Here is a 26,568-nt window from a genome sequence, read left to right on the forward strand (position 1 = left end):
TGTGTCTGTGTGTGCGTTTTGGCAGAAACAGGCAAGCTATGTAGGGCATTTAAGACTCCAGCCTGTCCGGTAGAGATGAAGGTTCTCTTATCAGAGGGATTTTTTATGTTTCCTCTTTGTCAAGAAGAACGACTCTCACATATGTACGAGTGAACATGCATGCCACAGACACACATACAAAAAGTGGTTTCAGAAAGAGTGTGTCCTCCGTTACTGTCCAGGCCAACAAGGTTTTTGGACTTGGGTGAAGTTACAAGGAGTATGTAACTCCCATATAAGAATGTTTTCTCAGTGTTAGACTGATGCTCATTTGTTGGTGGACAGTAAATAATATGCACAAGTAAAGCATGTTTATTTGGAATGTCGGAATGTAACGTTCGAAATACAGTACACATGCACACTGCTGCTGAGCTCCAAAGGGGTGTGTGTGTGTGTGCGCATGTGTGTATATATGTATGTGTGTGTGTGTGTGTGTGTGTGCGTGTTTAAAGTGGAATCATAGGGGCGTCAACAGGGGCGTTAAAAGGAGTTTTTGGAGTAAAACCGAGGAAAAAAGTTGGCCGCTTAAAAGATTTTTCCTTTCTTCTTGTTCTTTTCCATGGTCCTGCAAATACAAAGAGAGAGAGAGAGTCAGAAGGCTGATCTAGCATTGGCTTTCGAATGACAATACAAAATATGAGCTGGAGTGTAAAAGAAGGGTGAGGAAAGTGAGAGAGAGAGAGAGAACGACTGATTATTAACAGCATTCTGATGTGAACTTACTTTGAGGCGTCGAGCTTCTGTTGCTCCAGAATACGCTGCTGGGCCTCCCAGTTAGCCTTCTCCTCCTCAAACTGGCGCCGTTTCTCTTCCAACTCTTTATACTGGGCCTCCAAATTCTTTTTCATCTGTTCATGACGCCGCTCCAGCTGGAGAAGAGGAAGAGACACATTGTGAAATTTAGAGGATGCATTCATACATTCCTTAAATGCTTTGTACCCTCACAATTTCCCTCCAGTTACTCCATGTGTCCACATACCACCTACTACCTCCCTCTCACAAATACTGACCTCTGCCTCGGAGTCCTTCAGTTTCTGTTTCTTCTCTTTGACCTTCATCTCAAAGACCTGCTCCATCTCTGTCTCCATCTTCTTCATCTTCATCACATGCTCCCTCCGCTCTTCCTCCATCTGGGCCAGGGGGCTCCTGGTGAAGTTTACACCACAAGCCTTCAGAAACCATGCATGCATGCTGCCTCACTCACTCACTTCCCCACTCACTCACTTCCCTTTACCCACAGTGCCTTGACAGTCTCAAATCCCTTTACCACCTTTTTCTTTACCCAGCAGCCTCTTTGCCTGCACAACTGTACATTAACCAGGTTTAAATGTAAACATTAATCAAGCTTAGAAAAAAAAAAGGAATCAGTTACAATTGAATGATCTACTTTTGTATTAATACAGCAAAGAGTATTTATTCAAAATGAAGAGCTTATAAGTGTCTATAGTCCATGCCAGTGACAGCATTCCTGAACCTCTCTCTCTTACTTGGTCAGTTGGCCCTTGGTCTTGCTGGCATCTACACCATTGCAGGTAACAGCGGCCAGTTTCTTGCTGCGGTAGTTTTCATAGTGAACGTTGTTGGTTACGTCCTTCAGGTCTTGCATGTGAGTCCTGGAGACAGGGTGAGTAACAGGGTCTCATAAATAAAATCTTGCACGTTAACAGAGGGTCCGTTTTCCCCCCTAACATTTCATTTGAGTCCGTTACTAAAATTGCTGTTTTATTTGAGAGAAAACATATTAAAAATAAAAAAAAATGTCCTTGTTTGTTAAAAGAATTCAACACGACATGGGTCTGTGACAACCGGCATTACAGTGCTAACACGCTTCATTCTGCAAGGCGTGTCAAATTATTAACTTCTAAATTCTATGGCACAAATATTGACAACTATCCCTCCATACCCTGCATGGAGCTAACCCTGTAGTAGTAAGTGTGCAGAGACCAATGTGCTTAGTGGCAGACTGATATGCATGCTGTTAGAATACGACTGGGCCTGCTGTCCTTCCGACCATCATCTGTCTCTTACCTGATGAGCATGTTACGCAGCACGGTGAAATCACAGTGCTCTCCGTTCTCCACTGCGGACAGGAAGAGAACATGACGTTAGCTGAGACAATTACACCACCATGGCTTTATCTTACGGTACAATACTGCCTCTGGGGAAGGCAGTCTTGGACATACACAGACATGGGCTTAAAGTGAGTCGGTTAAACACAACACACAGTGGAGATTTCACTGCACAAACACAGGCAGTCACTTTAGAAGGGCAAACAAATCCAGACATTTTAAAAATCACAGTAAACAGAACCGTTAGTTCTAGTGGTCAATAAGGATAAACCCTGACGTAGTCCAACTGGTCAGGTGGTTATGTGGTCAGACAGACATAAACACGCTGACTGATTAGATATTTAGACAGCTGACTCCTCAGATGGACACAGTCAGGTGGTTAACCGGTCGAAACGAACATGTTTAGACGACGGACTGAACAAAAAGAGAAAACACAGTCCCGACTTCACGTTTGACCATCATATGGGATTCTGGAAAAAGGATCACAGACAATGCTCCTAACCAGGACTGTAGCTGTCGTCACAAAAATGCTCTACACATCATTTACATAGGTGAAACATTTCATATCCACCCCTCACTTTCATTCCTATTAGCAAGTCTTGGAAAAACCCCTTAACATCTATCACATTGAGAGTGGAGAGTTGTTCAAAAACAGCAATAGGGACAGCAACCTTACCCATGAAGAAGCACATACATTAGCCAATCACCACCTTTTAATCGCCAGCTATCACCACCTACCTGAAAGACAGTGTTGATGGAGAAGGGACGGGGTTCACACACTAGCCCCCCCGGTCTGACCCGTTGGAAACCAGAAACATAACCTGTGACCCTGATTTGTCTACTGAGTCTACAGATAGCATGTGTGTTGAGTTTGGAGGGGGGGGGGGGTGTTGAGGAATTGGGGATGTTACATGAGATGACGATGACAAGCTGAGGGGGACCAAACTGACTGATGGGAAGAGGAGAAAAAGAGGGGTTCATGGGGAATTATAATGACAAGCTGGGTATTGTAGTTTTGGGGCGATTATGTAGTTCTGCTGGGTAACATCCTCAGACAGGACAGTAGCAACAGCAGTTGCAGCAGCAGTAGGAGCAGATTCTTGATGCTGATGCATCTTTATGTTGCTTTCCGTGTCTCTGTTTTAGTAGAACCCCTTTTGAGTAAAGTCTAACTCATGCATTCAGTATAAATCTCTGAGGAGGGTAGCTCTGGTGGCATATGTTTGCCTATGCCTGCAGTCAGTCAGTCTACATGCCAGCCCACGCGTGCCCGCGTTTGTGAGGTTTCTGCAGACAGAAAAGCCAAAGGCATGCGCAAAAAAGCACTGGTGTCCATTAGTTAATGTGTACTCTGTCAATCCGCCGCAACATGTGAAACGACAGCTTAGTTCAGGCCTGGAGTACCACGGCAGCAGCCTCGAGGTCTAAAGTCTTTGAGAGTGTGTTCTGACCCTCTGTGGACGCTGAGGGTAACTGCAGGCAGGAGATGATAGAGTGCACATTATGACACAAAATGCCACCCGCTCCCCAGACAATCAGTTTTCCAACACGTGCGTACCAACTGACTGACTGTTACCTCGCGTGTCAGTGGATCTTTAATGAGAGAAAGAAATGGATAACTGAAACGATTAAGAAGAAGAGAGCATGCAGTTCCGGAGGAGGGTACTGTTTATAGGTAATTAGGAGCTTAAAAAAAAAAACAAAAACCATGAGTTAGAGAGTGACGATGCTCCTACGCTACAAGCAGCAGAAGTACTGCACAACTCTGGTTTTCTCCATGACTATTAAACAGCACCACTTTGACCAATCACAGCAACAAAAAGGTGAAGGAAGGGGCGGGAAGGGAGGGGGGGTTCTGAGGAGGAGTTGTGTACAAATGAGATGTGGATTTGTTTACCAAAAATGCCCTCTGTCAGTCATGGAAAAGAATAGGCAGAAAGAAAAAAAGAGAAAAAGAAAGAATGAAACGTGAATGATTGGTAACAAGCACTCACCCACATCACAATAATTAAAAATAAAACATCTCTCGGGGGGGGGGGGGGGGGGTTGTGGGGGCTTAGGTGGGGTGGGGTTGGGGAAAACACCAAAAAATAAATAAATTGAGAAAAGAAATACAAAATACAAAAATAAATTTTTGGAAAAGAAAACAACATCACCACAACATCAATACAGTCATTGTGGCCTGTAATGGAAAAAAAGAATGGATGACATATCTCTCTCTCTCCCTAAGGAAAACTTGGTGGATTTTTTTTTTTTACTGCTAGAGGAAGGAAGATGCTGATGTCACGCCATACCCCCCTTTTCCAGAATCCCTGTGCTGGAGACATTGTACCCAGGTGTGGGGGAGGGGGGGGGGGAGTGCAGTTTGCAGGGGTGTCCTTGAAGATCATGCAGTTATAACTGCTCTCGAAAAGCATCCAAGGGCTCCAGTCTACGAGCACGACTGAACCCCGTTCTTTTATGGCAGGCTGGCGGACGCGAAAAGGGCCGATCGGATTTGCTGACGCCATTTCCGTACGTACCTTCTGCCACGCCCCAGGGGTACTGACGACCTCTGACCTTCCTTCCATTCACTTCGATCACCACGTTGCTGCCAACGACCGCCAGAGGCATCTTCTCCTGCCGCGGACAGAGAGCAAGTTAATTAGCCAGCACTCCAATCGACCTCTCGTAAAAGCAAACAATGCTGATGGGAATTGACAGCAGGAGAGCGAGTGCAGGCTGATAGAAAGTTTGTCATCTCTTTCTTTCTCTCTCTCTCCCTCTACCTTTATCTTGCGGATGAGTTTGCTGTCCTCATCATCCTCCGTGTCTGGAAACTCGTAAATCTTTATCTTATGCTCCTGGATTTCCTTCATGATCTGGGGGGATGAGAGAAAGGAATATGAAGAGATGACTTTGGCAGCAGTACAGCAGCACACAAAACTAAAATTTATACATGTACTGACTCCCATTTCTTTTTTTGCAAATGTAAACAACAATCTGGCACTCCCAAGGCAGGAGCAGTGGAACCTGTTTCAGTATTACAATTATCGCTGATCTTACCGTAACAAGTCGGTGGTACATTACAACTGACATTACTTTACTAAATCAGTGGTACCTGTTTGAGTGTTATGATCATCAGTGATATTACGGTACCAAATAAGTGGTATGATTATCAGTGATATTACGGTACCAAATCAGTGGTATGATTATCAGTGATATTACGGTACCAAATCAGTGGTATGATTACCAGTGATATTATGGTACCAAATCAGTGGCAGGATTATCAGTGATATTACGGTACCAAATCAGTGGTGGGATTGTCAGTGATATTATGGTACCAAATCAGTGGTGGGATTGTCAGTGATATTATGGTACCAAATCAGTGGTATGATTATCAGTGATATTATGGTACCAAATCAGTGGTAGGATTATCAGTGATATTATGGTACCAAATCAGTGGTGGGATTATCAGTGATATTATGGTACCAAATCAGTGGTAGGATTATCAGTGATATTATGGTACCAAATCAGTGGTGGGATTGTCAGTGATATTATGGTACCAAGTCAGTGGTGGGATTGTCAGTGATATTATGGTACCAAGTCAGTGGCAGTATTATCAGTGATATTATGGTAACAAATCAGTGCTACCTGTTTCTTGAAAAGTTGGCATTCTTCAGGAGTGAGGGTGTCAGCCTTTGCGATGAGTGGGATGACGTTGACTTTGTCATGGAGGCGTTTCATGAACTCAATATCCAAAGGCTTCAATCTGAAAAACAACAACATTTACACATGATTCACACACTACTCTCAACATCATACAACAATATAAACAATCATCTTATTCAAGTCAGAGCAACAAACAAGAGATAAACAAACCAGCCTTTTGTTTTCCGATGTGACACAATGTTAAAGTGACAGCTCTAAGTAACCCTTGCACATTACAACACCCCTGAAAAGAGGGTCGAATAGCCCAGAGGAGGGTAACCCGCAAACACAGACCAGTTTCTCCCTCTCCTCGTCATTGATAATTATGTCACAGTGTGAGATTTGAGGATTGTGTCACTTTGCGTGCCTGCCTCTTACTCATAGTGATGGGCAGCCAGACAAAGGCTCTGTTCTTTTCAGAAGATAGTGTGTGTGGGAGCTGCCTCTGGCTGAAATAGAGGGAGAACTGAACAGATAATGTATTTTAGGGAATGTCTAGACTTGAAAAGTCGTGGTGATGTGCATGCATGAACTGAGCCTGCTTTCATGTTGCTTGGCTTTCTTAGCTCAGTACAACCTAGATATACACAGAACCTTAATATACCGATATCCATTTCTGAATGTTTCAAAAGGGTACTAAACTCTAATTTCAAGATTATTCACCAAATAAAACAAAGATGTAGTTGGATGGAAGCAGACTATGAGGAAAGAAAAAAAAAAAAGTTGTTGAGATGCAGTTGTCAGCACAAATACGCTAACAGTTCACTGCATGTGACAATAAAGCATTTTCCACGAATACCAACTGGTCAGATAATAACACTAACAACTGATAGATTGATTATCAGAAGGGCTGGCGCTTTTAGAGGCATCGATGTTTCCATTTGTGATTAAGGTGTTATATAATAAATACTGGAGATCAATTTGATTCAACCTACAAGCTTTTAAAAGACCAGATGGTGGTGCCATGTGTTAATGGAGGGCACTAATTTTGAATGTTCTGGGTATTTTTATAGCAACATGCCCTTATCTGCCAAGAATCCAGTTTATCAGTGAGAGCATGGGGACTGTGCCAAGATTACAACAACAACTCCTCAAGCTTCCAAAAATAAGAGAACGGCATAGCAGCATCCTCCGAGATTTTTAGTTATAGAAGCTTGCAAGGTTCTGCTTGGTTCTGATTGGCTGACTTCAATATCAGGGCGAGTAATATTTTCTCACATCCTTTATGGAGCGTGCTCAGCCTAGTGGCGGTTACATAACCTTTTGGGTCAGTGCACAGGCAACCTGCATCTCTCTCTCTCTCTCACCACATAGAAACATACACACACACACGTATACACACCCGCACACATGCAGATACACACACACACATGCAGACACACACACATGCAGACACACACACATGCAGACACACACACACATGCACGGACACGGAAGAACGCCTTGTGGCCCTGTCCTCATTTCATGTTTAATACACTCCCCTCAAAACTGCATTGAGAGCAGCACTACAGCTAATATTCTCATTTCTTCACTACACTGCTCGCCCTGCTACAAAATGGATGCGAATATCCAGGCAACACAATTCACTAAGAAACAGAAGCGGTATGTGTCTGCCTGTTATCATGCATGTGATGTGGATGTTTCTATTTTAAGCAATAGGAGAACGAGGATGATTCACATCATTTGTAGACTGCGGGCAAAACTATATGCAGTACCTACCCGTGGCCAGAGGGGGCAATGAAATACAGGCAGCAGTGAACCCTGTTGTCTGGCATCAGTCTTCGGTTGACCCGAGACTCGGCATTGAGGAAATCCTCAAATTTGCTGTCTATATAGTTGATAACCGGCTGCCAGCTGAAAGAGGAAGGAAGATAAAGGTGGGTGGGGGGGGGTGTGGTGATGAGAAGGTTACAAGGAAAACACATCAATGAGAACATATGACATGAACTGTCAGTATTTTTCCTCTGAATCTGAAATCACATGAAATCGTACTGTGAGGCTTTTTTTTTAAATGTGAAATTGGCTAACACTTTTTGACTTCTCCTTGACGAACACTTACCAGTTACTGTTGTCCACTGCATCTCCAAACCCTGGTGTATCAACTATGGTAAGTGTAAGCTGGACACCTCCTTCTTTTATTAGGACTTTGGACTGTTCCACCTACAATAGGGTTTAAATTAGTACAGAATAGAATAAAATCAGATGGATTTTTATTTACATTTATTTTATTTTTATATAGATCAGAATGTTGAATCAGACTTATCAAGCGGTGCAAGAGACTGTGTAAATATCACCACTTCCTCTAAAACTGCTTGTGATACGCTGATGTTACAGGGAACAGATTCTTCCAGAACCTGAAAATGCCTTGAGCAGGCTCAACATGATCATTTGAAAACTGTACTCAGAACAGTGCTACAGTGGGTGTTTCTTCATTATGCATCTCAGACTGGACAAAATGCATGTGAATAACTTGGGCAACAGTGTTTGCTGGTAAACAGGACCAGGATATGTCTATCTGTTACCATGCATGATGTGGATACCCTTTGTGTGTGTGTGTGTGTGTGTGTGTGCGTGTTGTGATCCAGAGCTGCTGGCTATGACACATGGCTTGTGTGGAACAGAGGTTAGATGGTTATCTGCATGGTTCCTGATGATTAGACTCAGCTACATCACTTCCTGCTCTGCTATTTCAGCTGTGTTCTGTTAAACTGCGCACACATTCTCACAGGCCTAGTTATTTTTGGCTGACCCTCTTTGGCTGAAAATGCATACTCACTTTCACACACATACACATACAGACACACACACACTTGTACTTCAAAAACACAGCAGAAATTCCTCTAATTTTCAAGCTTCTTCTGCTCTACAGTAAAAAGGTTCTTAACCAAGTCCTGGGATTTTCCTTTGCTGATTATCACCAGGCAGAAGCAGCAGCAGCTTAATTCATCCAATCAAAAGCTAGATGTTAAGTGGACCGTTTGAATCAGGTGTGCTGGTAGGTGACTTAAGTATATGTATAGGACTGACTGGAGGCTCTAGAGAAAAGATGAGTTGAGACATCCAAATGAAGAGCTGTGTTTTTCATAAGTCCACTCCATCTTACCTCTTTTTGGGGTGAGGGTGGGGGCACTGGGTTGAAAAACACAGCACAATGGGATCAATCATTTGCTCTAAAACATGGATGGATGGATGGATGGGGAGAGTGAAAAATAAACAGGGGGAGAAAAAGCTTGAACATAAATTCCAGTTCTCTTGGTTGAATGATGTTTATGAACCATATGAAGCCATTTGCAGAATCAGATCGACGCAGGATGAAAAAAAAAAAAAAAAAAAAGAGAGAAAAAGCCACAAAAATGTCTACTCCTCTATTGAAGCACAATCTGAGAGGACAGAATGTGGCCTCTTTTTGAGTATAAATACTCATTCTGTTGTTTTCATATTCTGCATGAGCTGACCACAAATGACTCAACTGCCACACACACACGCTGAGTTCCGGTTGGCAGGGCAGTTTTCACTGCGGTCCACACAGCACGAGCAGTTCTATTTTCAAAAGCAACTTCATCTACATTTGGGAAAATGGAAATGTCCACCCTCGAGATGAAGCCAAAATCTGGAGACTGCGAGACTGTTTTCTTTTTTTTGTCCCCTAAATTGTTATTTTGCAACTCAATTCTGCATGGCCCTTTTCTAGGATGTGAATTTGTTTTAACCCAACAATTGTATGCTTGACCCAATCTCCCAAAGCAAAGACCGGCTAATCAGCTGATGAGGAGAACCAGGTGTGCTGATGGTGTGCAAACAAACAGCGTATTGAGGGTCTTCAGTGGGAAAAGGATGATGAACAGCAGCTCAGATGAAACCTAAAACACCTTCAGGGCTTCAGATCCGCATCTAGATTGTGGTACTGATTAAAGGCATTTGCTGTTTTTTTTGAAAGGGTAAGATGGTGGTTCTCAATAATTGAAAGGAGTTTGTGGTGAGAGGGGGAGAGAGAGAGAGAGCGAGAGAGAGAGAGGGAGGGAGAGGGAGAGAACAAGGAGGGTGTGGTGGTGCCTGGGTTTGCGTTTCATTTGTGAGGAACCGAGAAAACCAAGCAAACAGTTCAAATAAGAAAGCGAGCGAAGGGCAGGCCAGAAAACACAAACCCTGGGCCTTCAATCTTGGAGAGAGGTTTGACCCAAACCACCGGGAACTCCGTGCCAGTTCTGCATTTCAGAGCTCTGCAGCAGACATACCAATCGCATCTGTGTGTCACACCAGCGGTACAGGCAGACAGTAAGTGGAGTAAAAACAGGGTCGTAGGCCATTTCGAGTTACGGACCAGACAGAGCGCTCTGTTTTGGTGGGAAAGTTGCCAAAGAGTGTGAAGTTTTTCGTGGGAACATTCTTGACCTCCTACTGACCCCCTCTGGTCTCTGGAGGAATCTAAATGTCCAGTGACCATCAACCCCCCCCCCCCTTCCCCCGGCACCCTCCAACCAATCAACCCTCAGAATCACGAACGAGTCACCATAACCGCTACTGGACACGCCCCCTCCCTTTTCCCCTGCACTTGGTATCTCAAAGCCTAAACTCTGCATCTGTCCACCCCTTGTTTATCCAGTCCTTATAAGGCTAAAATGCTAGGCTGCGCTCTGCAGCTGTGAATTTTGGGTGCCCTTGATCTGGTCTAGGAGTTTTTTCAGTCAGCGGAGAGAAGACTGTGTGTTTACTTAAGGCCAGATAGTAACCCGATCATTGACTGCGGGCTCTGGGTGTGTGTGTGCTCTGGTTCTCTGCATGCTTATTGGCTTTTGTTTGAAGAGGGAGTAAGATGGTGGTGAAGTGTTGGTCAGTAGTCTGGGGTTACAGAAGGGTGAAAGAGGGCGAATCAGGTTGAGACTGGTTGAAGATAAGAGTTAAGGTTAGAAGGTAAGAGACCAGGTCCTGGGGAGGGAGGGGGGGGGGCATTACCTGTACAGTTTTCTTGATCCTCTGGGATGGGCCTGGGTAGTCTTTTGAGTACAGGTCAGTCAGGAAGAGGGAGTTGATGAGTGTGGATTTGCCCAATCCAGACTCACCTAGAGACAGAAACAAACCAAAGAAAATATGTTTTCTTTTGTCAGGCGAGAGCAAAACACGACTTATATACTCAAATGATGTCTGGTATTCCATTAACTCAACTGGAACAAATACCCCCCCCCCTTCAATTTATTGTTCTTTCATAGCTGGACAAAGACACATTCTCACTTACACAGGGAAAAACAACACAACTCAAACAGTTGTTGCTTTGGAGATAAAAAAAAAAAAAGACATATCGTGGGGACTTGAAAACAAAGTGTCCAAAGGCTTTCTCTGTTCCAGAGAAGCCAGGAGTAACCGAGGACTTAGAACTGATTCATTATGCCACTGGGAAAGGTCATAGATACAACTGATAGAGAAAAGGTCTTTATTTAGAGAGAATACAAGATTTCCCCTTTTTCTCCTTCTTCCCCAATCCTTTATTTTTATTTCCTCTCCATCCTGACGCTTGACCAGACCATTAGCTTAATTTATGCAAATCTATCACTCCCTAACACACATGGGAACACATTGTGACACGTGTTTGTTAAGTGGAAGGCTGTGCCCTGCTTCAGGGAGAGGAGAAGCTCGACTGTCAGATTTGACTTTGGCACCACATCATCAGTATACAGTCAACACCACTGCTATGTGGAATTTTCACACATTCGCAGGCTTGTACCATAGACACACATACACGCACACAAACAGGAATGTGTGAATTGGTTCCACACAGGGTAAGAAGAAACAGATGCTTTAAGATTGCGTTGTAGACTAAGAGCTTGTCAGTGAGAGCGGTTGGGTGCTTATGGAGTGACATGTGGAGTGGGTGGTCCTCATGTGTAAAGAAGAACTGATGCCCTCAGAGAAGGAACGGAGGAAGACAGAAGCATTTAGAACATTCCTGTGATATGATGCACTGCCCTGAGGGTGGCCATCCACATGGACATGTTGCCAAGATCTCCAGCTGACGATCCCTAACCTTCACCTCTCACATTGACCCCCCCCTCCCCTCCAGGACCCCTCCCTCTGAGAAAGCTCTTAAAACCAAGAACCAGACGGCTCACCGGGAGAACCCAAGGAGCCTGGAGAGGCCAAAGGTCACCAGCCCCCCTCCCCTTCTGCTGCGCGCTCTCTCCGTATGTGCGAGTCCTTTAAAGCACTCTGTGCAATGTAACAGATAAAGCAGAGACACCAAAACCCACCCAGAGGTCTCCTGAGTAAATGTACAAACCAAACAACACTTGAAATTAGCCTGCTGGGGGAGTTTAAATGAAACTGAGAGGGTAGGGTGTGTGTGTCTGTGTCTGTGTTGTTGGTGTTTGTGAGGCTGGAGGTGGTGGTCTTTAGATGTCTGCTCAGGATGAGCGTAAAGAGAGCTGTGGCGTGTGTATAACAGACAGCATCTGTGGTGACAAAGAGAGAGAGAGAGAGAGAGAGAGAGAGAGAGAGGGAGAGGGAGAGAGAGAGAGAGAGAGAGAGAGAGAGAGAGGGAGAGAGGGAGAGAGAGAGAGAGAGAGAGGGAGAGGGAGAGAGAGAGAGGTTGTTTGGTCTGGAGTCTGCCAGCAGTTATAAAGGCATTTTAATGGAAGCCATGCACACAATCCCATACTCAGTGAAACTCCCTCTCTCTGTCTGTCTCTCTTTGTCTCTGTCTAAATCCTTTACTGTTTCCAGTGTTCTAGAAAATTTTCAAACACAGAAGTGCCACCTAGTTTAGAAAAAGGCTGTCTACTTCCAGCATTAAAAAAAAGGGTTTTGGAGGGGGACACAGGTCAAAAGGTTTGAGTCAGAACCTTCTGGTCCTATACACTTCCTTAAATACCTGGGCTAGGTTTAAAAACTTCAAATCACAGGTCCGCAATTCTCTCAGTCTAGACTCCATTCTGACTCACACTCACAGAACCAATAAAGAACCACGTTTTTTAAGTGTTGTTAGAGACACAGGCATCTGCTAGGAGAGAGAGCATCTGAGATAAGATGCCTCAGACTTGCTAATCTTTGCTTGAGATATGAAAGAAAATGGGAGAGCAGACTGCAAACAAACCATCTCCAATGCAAGTCCTTCCAGAGGAAAAGATTTCATCAACACAGGACAGTCAGGGAGAGGATCATATCATATTCCTGCTCCAGGAGCCTAAAGCCCCTCAGTTCGGGTCAACATAAGTCACAAAGAACTATAACAAAGCCATAACAAAGATGTTTGCCCTTTCTCCTGTTACAAAGGTCTAAGGGGAAAACAACAACAGCGAAAAACCCCCACTGCATTTGCCCATGAGCAATCCACAGCCAAAGATTCAGCCTCATCCCCCCTCAATCCTTCCCACTGCCACACAGGATCGATTTCACCTCCCGGCTTCTTTCTGCCCCACAGCCCTGCCCCCATCCACCCTTTTTTCTCACCCAACACTGAAACCTGCATGTCACAAAAGAGCAGAGCAACCCTGCATAAACACAGCCGTGCAAATATCACAAAGCAGGTGGGGCTCTCTAGACCAGACTGAGGTTTAAACAAACCACTGAATGTATACTGTATAAACTGATAAACAGAGAGAGAGACAGAGAGAGAGAGGGAGAGAGAGAGAGAGTGAGTGATGGAGGAGGGTGAGGTCAGTGATAAGGTAAGGAACATTCACTGTCACCATGAGAGAGAGAACAGACCAGACGGTGACTAACACTTTGTCTCACTTTCCATCTAAAAGCTCTACACAAAAATCTTTTTTTTCTGCTGGGAGCAAAGTCTGACCCAATTAGCTTCAACTCATGTTCACTTTTAATTAAATATTGGCCTGAATGATCTCTGAAAAATGCAATACTTGACACACAACACTCAGTGACTGCACAGAAGTAGATCACAAAGGAAAGATCACGCTCTCTGGCTGAGTGAGCTTGTCCTCTTTTTAACTCTCTCTCTCTCTGTTCTGGTTGACGAGAATGCCGTAACGCTGAAGAGGAAACTGACAGACGTACTACTGGATGGACGGATGAGTGCTGAAGGACAGACAGATGGACACACTTCTCTGGAGATTCCAGGCATTCTTCACTTTTATCTGTCTTCTTTCTTCCTGTCAACATACTAATGGTCAAAATTACCCCTGGGGCAACAGCTGGGCCTCGACATCCTGACACTCCCCCTCCTCTCTCTTTTCTCCCCTCCCAATCCCCCACCCCCACTCTGCTACACACACACACACACTCTTGCTCTCTCATCTGCTGTTGTAAAGGGGCTTGAGGTATCTCTACTTATCTTGCTGTTTAACCCTTTCACTAAGAAACAGAGAGGGACACTGACTGTCTGAACAAATTTTGAACACACACGGGGAGGGGGGGGGGGGGGGGGAGAGAATGTTGAGGTAAGTGAGGCTCCAGTTGTGATAAGCTCCTTTGTTAAGAAATGATGTGGTGGATACACAGGGGTCAGAGGTCACTGACAGAGATCAGCAACTCCACACAGGCGCAGACACGGAAGTATTTTCACAATGAAGGAAGAACTGTGCTCTATAAAATATGCATTGTAAACAGCGAGGGAGAAAAAAAAGACAAAGCAAACACATGTCCTGACTGGAAGAGGAACTAGTTAGTTTAGGACAGTTCCAATAAAGTCATGACTCTGAAGTGAATCTGACAGATTCAGCATATGCGAAATCATGCAGCCGTGTGTGGCAACCGCAGCCATGCCGGTGAACAGACGCACGCAAACACAAACACACACACACAACCACATATGGGTACGTGAATCAATTAGCTTGAAAAGATTCTGCTAAACATATATGGTTATTAATGTTAGTTTTATCCCTGTTGCTCACCTTACAAGCATATTCCCTAAAAACATCATGGCGGGTCAGGAATACACACACCGTATGAGTTACACTTCCAAGAAACCTACATGCATTAAACGATTCAGACGGCGACAAAGGGTGAACGAGGAGGCATTAGATTCAGGTAATAGACAGCTCTCAGTGAAGAGGACAGAGAGAGGTGTCACTTGGAGTCTTAAGGCCAGAGTGGAAGTGAAAGAGAGAGAGAGAGAGAGAGAGAGAGAGGGGAACTAAAAAGATCAAACGCACTCATTCTGAGGGAGACAGCAGGACAGAGAAGAGGGTTAATCTCCTGGATTACCCAGCTAGAATCTTCCCTGTTCACCTCTCCTCTCTCTGCCTCCCCCTCCCTCTCTCTCTCTCTCTCTCATCTATCTCTCTGTCTCTCTCTCACTCATCTCTCTCTCTCTCGTCTACCTCTCTGTCTCCCTCTCGTCTACCTCTCTGTCTCTGTCTCCCTCTCGTCTACCTCTCTGTCTCTCTCTGGCCAGAAGGTCAGTAGGCAAGCCGGTCAGGACCCAATGGATAATCCTGTCAGACCGTGTTGTCAGTAGTTTACACATAATCATGTGACACACACACACACACACACACACACATACATACACTTACAAACACACTGACTGGTGAATGAATCGAGTGTCTCAAATGATAAGGACTCAAACTACACCATGTACATTCTGTTTTAAATGAAATTGCCACTAACACCAACACAGTATGAAGAAGTTTCTGGAAAATCGACTTGTTCACCCTAATTGGTGTGACATTAGTGCGCCTAATGTTAGAGAATGACAACTGTGACCGAGACAACGGGCTCAAGCATTGAGAGATGTACAGATAACTGTAAATGTGCATAGTCATCAGGCACAATTGGTCCATAGCTACATGTAGGGCAAGGCAAATGAATGTTGCAATGCGCAAGCTACGCTCCAGCAGAGTAAGACAAAAAGTGGTAATGAATGAACCTGTACGTACATGCCAGCTTAGCAATGCCAAACAGCTCAAGCAGCAAAACAACTCCTTAAACTTAACAGCGGAGCACAGTCAAACACAGATGGGATTACACCTGAGTAAACAAGAGATGATGAGGGACTGATGAGTAAACACAGCAGTAATAAACATGCCGTCTCCAGCACAGAGAGTATACCACGTTTAGAAGGATCACGAGCTGTTGTCTCATATGGAGTTTGTAATATCCCGCACATCATTTTTTCTTATAAAAAAAAAAAAAAGAAGAAGAAGAGAGAAATTAAAGAAGCTCTGGGCCGTTATTATTTGCCGCTCCTTTTGGCTTAGATTCTGATGAAAACAAGTGGGAAAATTATGCTAATAATATAGTATAAAAGGGTCTAACGGTTAAAATCTGAGATCTCTCAGGATTAATACCCCCACGCTAAAATCTTTCACTATGTTACTTTTACAGAGGTCCAGAGCCACGATTAGAAGGAATATTTAGTGTAACTATCAAGTGTGTTGTTTAAAGCACAATAAATACAGTGCTATTTGTCCTCATTCAAAACTTGCCCTATTCTCCACAGAACCCCGCAAAGAAAGATTTTTGCTAGTCTCCCAAAGACAGATAAAACCCCATGAAAGGAAACACTTATGAAAAGAAAAAAAGAAAAAAAAAAAAGACAGGAAGCAGATTTTTTTCCTCCCGGAGTTTGGATGAAGGGAAAAAAGGCAAGCTCACAGCCAAAACTCTGTGGTGTCTGCCTCTCTGACTGACAGGGGAACAGAGGAGATGTTTCCCAATGACCCATCTCCTACGGTCCAGCTCGACTTGCTCCGCGGTCCAGACCCTGGACGAGCCTCTAGCCTGTCAAAACACACTCTCAGCTGACTCCTGCTCCATCACCGCTGTGTGGAGATGAATTGTGGTGATGTACTCATGACCGTGGAGTCTTTTACAATCCAGAGCGGCGGATACGCGGATGAAGCTAGGATAATGTAGGCTAAGCAGCGCGGCGTGTGAAACAAGTGAAAATGATCAAGCCGAGTCCGTCCAACTCGTAGGAGTCAGCTCCTCAGACATTGGCAAGAGAGCTAATCTTTATCAAACAAAAAAACCTAAAACCACAGAGAGAGAGAGAGAGAGAGAGAGAACAGTCAGACTTTGTGAGCGTGTGTGTGTGTGTGTACACGCGCGCTCGCATTGTGTAAGCGAGTGAAAACAGACATGAAGAAAAAGACAGTTGAGAAGAAGAGAGAGAGAGAGAGATAGTCAGGAAAAATGATGAGAGAATGAGAAAAGGAGAGGGAGGCCAGTACAGCGCTGTTCAGTACCGTACTGGTGATGCATTTTCACTGGAATGGCTCTCTCTCTAACACATACTCCCACGCACGTATCACGGTTACTATGGTGAACCTCTTGGTTGCAGTTATATCACACAAATCCATATTTCCAATAATAAATTAGTCACACTTCACTCCATGAGGACTGAATGGAAAAGATATCACTCCCATCAATAAACCCACTCAAGCACTCTACTGTACATATTAATCTTGGTTATCTTTTAAATGTGTACATTTGGGCATGTCTGTGAAAGAAGTATGTGTGTAACAGTAGCTCAAATCCCACCTCTCCAAACTAATCCTGTTAGAGAGATGATCTATTCTCACCCTGTACATATGTTCATTCATTCATACTGCAAAACACTGATTCAAAAGTCTCACTGCATGAAATAGGCATACTCAACACTTCTACAGTAACTACCTGCTTGAATGCAAGTTCAATATAAAAAAAAAACACACTAACAAAAGGTGACCAAAATAAAAAAAAAAAAAGATTTTTAAAAAGGGCACTCAAACTCACTTCCACTCACACAGATAAATAAACAGAGCAATAAAGAGAGCAGAATTTCCCCACTCACCAACGACCATCAGCGTAAACTCGAAGCCCCTCTTCACCGACTTCCTGTACACCTGGTTGGGGAGGTTGGCAAAACCGACATACCCCTCCAGATTCCTCTGCTGGAAGAGAACACAGCATTTACTCCACATTCCACTGATCAAAGACGACACAGCACAGCCATTTGGGCTCAACAGAGAACATCATTATCTCCCTTGACTGTCTCTGCAACTTCACAGGCTTAGGTGCAGCAAACACCGCCAAGAGTTATAACAATATAATCTCTTGGTTTAAAAAATACACATGCGCACGCGCGCACACACACACACCTGAAGGGTAATCATCCTTTCACATCACTTCTGATTGAGTGATGAGGGAATACAGAGGGGTTCAGAGGGTAAAATAACACTGAAAGGAAAAAGAGGAGCTCATGGAGGAGGTGCTGGGGGGGGGGGGGGGGGGGGGAGTGGGAGCTGAAATCAGATGCCATGCTGGTGATGCCATGCTGGCCTACGTTTTGTATCATGTCCATCATCAGAGAAATGTCGTCGTGGAGACAGTGGATCTCACACCAAATGACGGCCAGCGCTTTGCCCAGCAGCAGCTTCTCCTTCTCTGTCTGCTCATACTCTTCCATCTCTCCCTTTCCCTCTGTCTCTTCTACTCTCATCCTCTCTCTCTCTCTCTCTGACTCTCTCTCTCTGCAGAACACGCTACATGAAGCAAACACAATTGATCCCACTCGCTTCTCTCCCTCTTTCTCCGGCCTGACGGCTCTCTCATGCGTAGCACGATGGAAAAAACTCGTGAAAGTGAGTGTTACACGGGGGGGGGGGGGGGGGGGGGGGGGGGGGGCTGGCAATGAGGGGTGATGGCGGGGGGTCGGGCTGAAGTCATCGATTAGTGTTTGCAAAGATATAATTCTCTGTAACTGAATGTGCAAACACTCACAGACTCATCTGACTTAAATGTGGTAAACGGACGATAGAGAGAGCTAGCTCCTTGGGATTCAACTATCTTGAGAGGAAACAAATGTCAGTGTAAAAGATGCACAAGAGACAGAGTAGCAACAGGACAGGACAGGGGTTTTTGTTTAGTAACATTTAAAAAGCTATGAGTATCATCCTGAAGCCAGAATCAGGACATACACGGGTACAGTACATCTGCTGACCACAAAAAAAAGCTCTGTTAATTGTAGCAAAAGACTGAGATACCGTAATTTCAGTTCCACACAGCAGAATAAATGAAACATGACATGGATGTACAACACAATTAAATAAATAAATAAACGACCAAACCCAACCCAGTGTCTCTCCAGTCGTTCTATTTGAGATATTTAGTCTTTATCATTTTTACTGTGCCCTGGGCAATTTCCACACTCCTAAATTTATTGTTACATAATATCGTTCACTACCTCCAACATACAGGGCACACGACATAACAGCTGGTTTGTCTGCTTATTGAACGTATCTTTAAAAAAAATGCACGGGCATAGAAAGATGTACCATGAGAGAGAGAGAGAGAGAGAGAGAGAGAGAGAGAGAGTTCATGACAGTGAGGGTGAGCGCAGCTATGGTAACTGAAAGGACTGATTCCGCCTTATCCACTTTGCACGCTTCAACCTCACCAACCAGGACACCCATTTTTATTCAAGCCATGAAAGACCTCCAGAATGCTATAGGAATACAGTATTCACAGCATATACTCATTAACTGCGAAACTGTGTATGTGACGAATAAACATCAAACATTCAAATTCGTTCAAACGCCATTATTTCTCTCTTTAACGTTCAAATCTCAAAGAGCACATTAATATGCATGTCCACTCTCCACTACTCTAACAAGCAAGAAATGCGCGTCCTGTTCCGGAGATGCCACTCACAGGCCCAGTGGCAAGAGCGCCAAAGCATGCATTAAATCTCAGCCATAGTGCCTGTCTAAAACACATCCGAAGAGGCTACTCCTTGCCCAGATTATGCCCATCCTGATCTGTGAGCACACGTTAGCTATTTTATCTTGGACCTAGAAAAATCAACTTGGTCTCAGTTTATCACTTCGGTTCTATGATGTTTCTTGTCATGAAAAATTAAAACCACAATAAGTGAGATGAGAAATCGTTACATTTCACAGAGCGCCCGTGGCACATCAGATCGAATGCTCGTCTTATTGTTTTGCCTTGGGCCAGTCATTTTAACGGAAAATCGATAAACAGAGACCGTGAGCAGAACTGATGGGGCTGATGATCCAAGAAGATATTTTAACGCATATAATGTTTTGATATCAAGGATATTTATTTCTATGAAAAATCCACCCGCAGTTACCACTGATGAGATGCACAAGCAATTCACACCGTCTGTGAGATACGCATATGTACAATTTCCACACAAATGATATATGCTCGTAGAATTACAGAACGAATTTAGAATACATTGTACTCACTGCAATGCTGGAAACAGTAGAGTCAGGTCTCTCGATCATTGTACTATGACACCACCCACCCTATATCCGAATAGATCAGGCATAAAAAGATGAGGCAACAAAAAGGACGAATTCGAACGCGTTACGCTAAATATCACGACTACTGAAGAGCGTTGCCCTCCTCACACGACGCGCAGTAACATACAATTCTGCAACGGAAGCCTAATGCCTTTGAATTGGCCTGAATGAATGAACTGGGAGAGGTGGTTTGAGCACATATGACAAAAAAGCCATACGAGCAGCGGGCGAAGGGGGAAACGTAGCAGCGTAGCAATCATGAAAGGCGATTGTCCCCTCCTTTGGAACTGCACACCCATTGGTCAATAACAGCCGAATTCAGCCTCTATTTGTGTTGTCACACAAGCTTGGCGTTCGATTGGTTTGAAAGGCCACCGTATGCATTATGGTACTTGCAGTACTTTAAAGGGCGCGTTGTAGTGAGAAGGTGTTTTGGATGGGTGTTTCGTGTGCGCTGTCGTCTCCCAAAAACACGTCTCTGATTCGTGCAATGTTCATGACGACCATCCTAGCTATCTTCATTTATATAATAAATAATGTTAAACAACGTTAAACTTTTAACTATGTTTTCAGTAAAAAATATTTTCCCACTATTCTCAGCTGGTCAATGAATGGTGCAAGAGCGCATCGTAGTGGAGTGCGCTTGAACTTTCATTATTAAACTTGGACATTTGCAGTCAACGTTACTCGATGCTCAAACAACGTGTTAATTTCCATCTGCGCTAGCAAAGCTCAACGCCTACCTCCAGAGTGCAGCCAACCCAGTAGTATGAAAAAAAGGACAAATTGTGATGTTATTGTCGTATACTTTAACACAAACAAATCCGAAACATTAGTGTTGCATTTCTTGGTTCTTTTTATTAAACCAGATACCATTGTTTAAAAAAAAACAATGGTGTTCCTAGATCCCTCACAGTTACACACTTCAAACATTTTTTTCTCGTTAATTCAATAGAACAAAACTTACACCAGAATAAATAGTAATGATATATTATATTTTATACATCACAGTTCAGTTTCATTTTAAGCAGGACATAAACACATACGTCAGTTCCACAGAGGCCGAGCATCACTTGTATACCCTTATAGGTAGTATGAACCTGTTCGAGTCTTTCTACTGTCCAGTTTGGCAATATGACTGCTGACCCATGCAGTGTCCGGCCTCACGCAGATCGTCCGTCCTTTGATCATTGTAAACCTGTACAAAAATACAATATGTAAACAGAAAAATTGCAGTTACGTGTGTAAATAGATAATGATACTTTACAAGTAAAAGCCATCTTTAAGAAACGATACAATGCTGTTTACCAAAATCTTCTCCAGTCAGATTTTAAGAGGAAACAACTAGTAGGCGATTTGTAGGGGGATGAGGGGGGATGCCATCCCCCTTGTTAGCAAATGACTAAAATGCATCCCCCTTGTTAACCTGCTATCCCCATATATACTCTATAGCAGTGGATCTTAACTCCAGTCGTGATACCCCATGTCCTGCATGTCTTTGTTTTAATTCTTCATTATCACAGTTAATTGAGATAATCAAGGGCTTGATGATTAATTGATCAGTGGACTAAAGTGTGTCAGTCATGAGTTAAAACAAAGACGTGCAGAACAGGGGGTCCTCAGGACTGGAGTTGAGAATCACTGCTCTATAGAGTAGTGTCAGTGACCATTGGGCCATCCCCCCTGTTGGCCATTTGGTTATCCCCCCCTGTTAAAAAAAGACCAATCACCTCCTGGAGACAACAAGTATTGTCTTAAACTGATACCATAAAAAGCCATAGACAAAGTGAACAGGAGACTCACACAATGGCTCTTCTAGGGCAGCTTCGAGAAGTCCAGCTGTAAGACTTCACCTTTTCCAGGGGGATCAAAAAGCTGTGAAGCTTTCCACAGCAGTTTTCCATGTGCTGTACTTCAGTAGCTAGTGGAACTTAACACAGATATGCCATATTAAAATCACAGTAAGCTTTCACATGTGGGTGCTCATATCAGTATATAAAATTTCTACAAACTCTTTGTATTAAGGTGCAGAAAGTGAACATTTACTGTAAAGACACAAAATATTATGAAAACTCACATGAAGAAATCAGCTGTAGAGAACAAAGCAGGACCAGAAACAGCAGGGCAGGCAGGTTTCGCATTTTTAGTTAAGTATAGCTTGTCTCTTAGAGAACAAAAAACAGTTTAGGCCAACTTTTTGTCTCTCTGTAGAATGAGAGTGCGAGGTCCAAGACAAGTTGTCTGAGTGTTCTGTGGTCCATTTTATAACGAGAGAAAGATCAGCAATGGAATTAGATACAAAATCCCCCATTTAAATTCTCCGGATTAGACAGGACATCAGCCCTAATGCACCTCTTAGAATTAAGATGATGTCTCGTGTAAAAACTATTTTAATTCTTCCTCTTTTCTCAATGAAAGCAGACTTCTCTTTTCCCATACAAATTTGGTACGTAGAACATCCTCCCACAAGAAAAGTGTCTGATGCCTACAGTCATGACCGTCAGTTTTGAAAAGTGCTGGGGACAATGACAGGTTCGACGTGTTCACACCTTTTTTCAGTGGGACATATACTGCATATAGATTTATCGATTTACATACAGATGTATAGATTTACATATAGATGTATAGATTTACATATAGATGTAAATGGCAGAAACGTAAGTGCTTCGATTTAGATTTACCAATTGGTAAGCTTATGCATAATATAATTTCTCGAACTTATGCATAATATCATTTTGATTTGACTTTGTTATAGACACGTAAAGCCCTTTGAGGCTATTCATAGTGATATTGGGCTCTAAATAAACTTATATTATTATTATTATTATTATTATTATTATTATTATTATTATTATAGTAAGCATGTTGGGTCTCTCTCTCTTCATGACGTAATACCAACGTCATTGTATTCATTATTAAGTACCAATGTCATTGTATTCATTATTAAGTTCAACTAACTACAGGCTGTCTAAAAGGGGTGGGGACGAAATGGGCCACGGCAAAAACTGGTAGGGACATGTCCTATGCCTGCAGTTCAGCAGAAAGTGATCTGAAATGTGTGGTGCTGATGGGACAAATAGGAACAAGATTTGAAAACACTGGTCTGGAAGACTGGGGAAACTGGACAACAGCAATATTGATCAGAGCACTGGTTTTCAGTTAGTTTGTTCATCAGGGCCCCTTACTCAGGACATCTTTGTTTAGGTCCTTTATTATTACAGGCATTTGAGCCAATCAAGGGATTGATGATGAGGCGTTCAGTGGAATCAGGTGTGCTGGAGCGAGTTAGGGTTATTAGCAGAGTTAGGGTTATTAGCAGCTTTGCAAAGAGCCCAGCAAAGGCAAATAAATCAATCCATGAAACTAAAACAGATTATGTACAGATTATGAATCCCTTTATTTTTTCTTTCTCTCTCAATATCTCTCTCTTGCTCTTTCACACACAAACAGATTTACACTGCAGACGTCCACAGTTGCTTTGAATGCAGGTTGAGTAACTCAAAGTAGCGGGTCTGGCAAACAATTAAGCCTGCTCCAAGGTGGGTGGAGTTATTCTGAATTTGTGGCCTTCAAAAATGGAGAGCAGTTTCATAGCTTTGACACTTTACCTTTTGCAGTTTGTAGTAATGTGGTTTCTGCAGGGTGTTTGGGTTTTTCTGGCGCTTGTCACCTTTTGCTTTTTGTGTGAGGCAGTTCCTTGGGGTAACCTGGGGGAGTTTCCTTGGGGGAATCGACCTCAGTGGGGCTCTGGTAGAAACAGGCCACAGCCATTTCTGGTAGATGATGAAGTGGGCAAACCTGCTCAAGAACCAGTTAAGGTGGAGCCTGAAAAACCTCAAGAGCCTGTGAATTTTCAGTCCAAGCAAATGCTACAAGGCCCTGTGAAAACGTTGTCTTGGAGTTTTCCTAAAACTCCTGAAAAACCCAAGCAGCCTGCAGTGCCTTTTGAACTGCAGATGCCAGTTCCTGCCCATAGTGTAGCTGTTCAATGTGGTGAGAACAGGGTCTTTGTGGAGGTAAAACAAGATATGTTTGGTATTGGCCAGCCAATCCAGCCTGCAGCTCTCACTCTTGGAGGATGCACGGCCTCTGAGGTGGACCAGACTGCTCAAGTAGTCCTCTTTCAATCGGAACTGCAGGAGTGCGGCAGCACGCTAACAGTATGGCTTAGTTTGCAGACCAATTTGAAGCTTTCTTTGTAGTAGCTGTAATGTTCCTGTAATGTAACTTGTGACCCTAATTGTTTTCGCTTTCTTTTAAGATGACTGAAGATGAGTTGGTGTACAGTTTCACTTTGACCTACAAGTCTGAAGCTTTGGCTGGAACGCCAATTGTTAGAACTGGTGGGGCTGTAGTTGGTATTGAATGCCACTATTTCAGGTGAGCGCTCAAGCCCTGAACTGTAAACCCTGTGAATCCCTCAAATTTTGTGGTGCTTTGGTTTGACCCAAATGGTGTGTGCGTGTACTATAGGAAGAACAACGTGAGCAGCAACACCCTCAGACCCACCTGGATCCCCTATGCTTCCACTAAGGTTGCAGAAGACCTCTTGGTGTTTTCCTTGAGACTCATGACTGGTTTGTATTGACTCCTTTTTTAAGTTTGCTTGGAATATAAATTTTTTTTTTTACACATTGGTCTTGTCATCTACAGATGACTGGAAATTTGAGAGGCCCTCCAATCAGTACTTCCTGGGAGATCTCTTAAATATTGAGGCTTCTGTGATTCAATACAACCACGTGCCGCTCCAGGTTTTTGTTGACCGCTGCGTGGCCACCGTGGTTCCTGACATCAGCACAGACCCCAGTTATTCCTTCATTGAGAACCATGGGTGAGTGATGGTTACTAAGAGCCTATTTATAGTGCTCTTAGATTTGGCTAAAACCTGGCTTTGTTCCTCAGATGCTTCGTTGACCCAAAGATAACGGGCTCCAGTTCCCGTTTTCTGCCACGCACCCAGGTTGACAAGCTGCAGTTTCAGTTGGAGGCCTTCCGGTTTCACCAAGATGGTGCTGACACTGTATGTATTGAGTGTGGATTTTTCATGGTTTGAAGCTAATGCTATTCTGACATCAGCTACTGTTTCCAGATCTACATTACTTGCTTCCTGAAGGCAACTGCTGCTTCCTCACCATTTGATGCTGAGCACAAGGCTTGCTCATTCTTGGTCGATGGGTAAGTTTGAACCCCACTTACTGGGTATGGGGATATCCCCATATGGGACTTCATGGTATGTTGTACTGGTTTGTTTTTGTCCTTAGGTGGTCTGCAGCAGGTGGGAATGATCAGGTGTGTGGTTGCTGTGATTCAAGCTGTGGCTTCAGGAAGGGCAGGGACGTTGACACCAATACAGGTATGAAGTCCACTACAATGGAGTTGGACTTTTTACTTTATTATTATTATACAACTACCCCCCCCCCCCCCCCCTTATCCATCCTGCAGGCTTCAAGGGAGATGGCAGATCTTCCGTGGGCCCGATTAAAATCCTTGATTAATTGTACTCAGTTTTTAGAATGGAAAAAAATAAATGCACCCTTAACTGGAACCAACTGTCTTCTGCTTGTTTGTACAGGAAACACTCGTATCAAGACTAATATGGTGAACTGCTTTGGTTAACTTCTCCTTTTGGGTTTCCCCCTCGTCCCCAGTCTTTCAAATTGCTTTGCTGGTAGGGACAGGGTTACAAGGAAGTGACCTGAAATATGCAGGGGATTTCGGTTTATTTTAACTAAGCATGTTCCTGACACTAGTGCTGTTTTTTTTTTCATGCCAAGAACTCAATATTGGAGTGTGTTTGTCTTGACTGCCTGAACACCAGTGAGTGATGTTGCAGCACTTTTCATTTGCAGCTTGTGACATCACAGCTGTGTTCTACATATTCCATTCAAAGGCTGACTGAAGCTTTAATTTGGGGCATTTGAAGATCTTGTAAAGAGGATTCAGCACTGATTCAGAGCAAAATACACAATGCCACAGGATATGTGTGTCCTCGGTGGTAAGCAAGGTTTCTCTTTACCATCCGGGATTCATCTAACAATTGTCTTGCCATATCAGAATCTGCCGTGGTGTGAGGCTTCCCTCTAACCAAGTTTCAATGTAAGTTACTTCTGTGAAGTGGCAGAGATTCTAGAAGCGTAATTCTGTAGAGGTGTTCATTAGGTCCTTTCATGACCAAGATCTCTTCCATGTGGGTGCTCGAGGAAAAAGGTGGGCATTCCCCATCCCTGCTTTTCCAGATTAAGCAGGAACAGCTGCTTTCTAAGTGTCAACACACAGAAATGGCCTACATCTGCTCTTCCTCTTTCAGGCATGGGTACATCTCTTCTCAATGGCTGTACACACCCTAGGAGTGTTTTTAGTATACATGATTATGGTGTAATGTAGTGGGGGTCCCCCCCCCCAATACCTCCCCACGTTTTAAGAATGAGATTACTGAACATTACTCCTACAGACCAGTATATTTATCTTTGATTCCACCATTTTCAGCTTTTTAAACTGCATGCCTCTTGTATGTTTTCTTAATTAACCAACTTAACTAGGCATATTCTGACTTCAGAGGCACAACTACT

General features: G+C 43.6%; 3 protein-coding genes across 4 annotated transcripts; 1 reads left to right on the plus strand and 2 right to left on the minus strand.

The window, feature by feature from the left end:
- Window positions 1–328: 328 nt before the first annotated feature.
- On the minus strand, window positions 329–20,196 carry LOC115806171 (septin-7-like). 2 transcript variants are annotated; one of them, XM_030766934.1, is made up of 13 exons: window positions 19,943–20,196; window positions 17,527–17,623; window positions 10,752–10,858; window positions 7,858–7,958; window positions 7,518–7,652; window positions 5,742–5,859; window positions 4,877–4,969; window positions 4,631–4,727; window positions 2,068–2,119; window positions 1,527–1,652; window positions 1,050–1,185; window positions 763–908; window positions 329–604 (listed from the first exon to the last, which is right to left on the minus strand). In XM_030766934.1, exons 1-13 carry the CDS (start codon window positions 19,979–19,981, stop codon window positions 565–567), a joined length of 1,287 nt encoding a protein of 428 aa, XP_030622794.1. In that variant the 5' UTR covers window positions 19,982–20,196; the 3' UTR covers window positions 329–564. The 2 variants fall into 2 exon arrangements, with proteins under 2 accessions (XP_030622794.1, XP_030622786.1); XM_030766926.1 differs by having other exon boundaries at window positions 17,527–17,626.
- An 886-nt stretch (window positions 20,197–21,082) lies between these two features.
- Window positions 21,083–22,140, minus strand: LOC115822594 (monocyte chemotactic protein 1B-like). Its single transcript, XM_030786536.1, has 3 exons — window positions 22,077–22,140; window positions 21,803–21,929; window positions 21,083–21,197 (listed from the first exon to the last, which is right to left on the minus strand). The coding sequence occupies exons 1-3, from the start codon at window positions 22,138–22,140 to the stop codon at window positions 21,083–21,085; spliced, it is 306 nt and encodes a 101-aa protein (XP_030642396.1).
- Window positions 22,141–23,247: 1,107 nt separating this feature from the next.
- LOC115822696 (zona pellucida sperm-binding protein 3-like) lies at window positions 23,248–26,346 on the plus strand. The gene is made up of 9 exons (XM_030786646.1): window positions 23,248–23,269; window positions 23,693–24,159; window positions 24,261–24,379; window positions 24,473–24,576; window positions 24,653–24,830; window positions 24,902–25,019; window positions 25,089–25,174; window positions 25,261–25,352; window positions 26,159–26,346. Exons 1-9 carry the CDS (start codon window positions 23,248–23,250, stop codon window positions 26,344–26,346), a joined length of 1,374 nt encoding a protein of 457 aa, XP_030642506.1.
- Window positions 26,347–26,568: the final 222 nt, after the last annotated feature.

This window comes from Chanos chanos, chromosome 1 (genome assembly GCF_902362185.1).
Source record: "Chanos chanos chromosome 1, fChaCha1.1, whole genome shotgun sequence".
NCBI classification, from domain to species: Eukaryota; Metazoa; Chordata; class Actinopteri; order Gonorynchiformes; family Chanidae; genus Chanos; species Chanos chanos.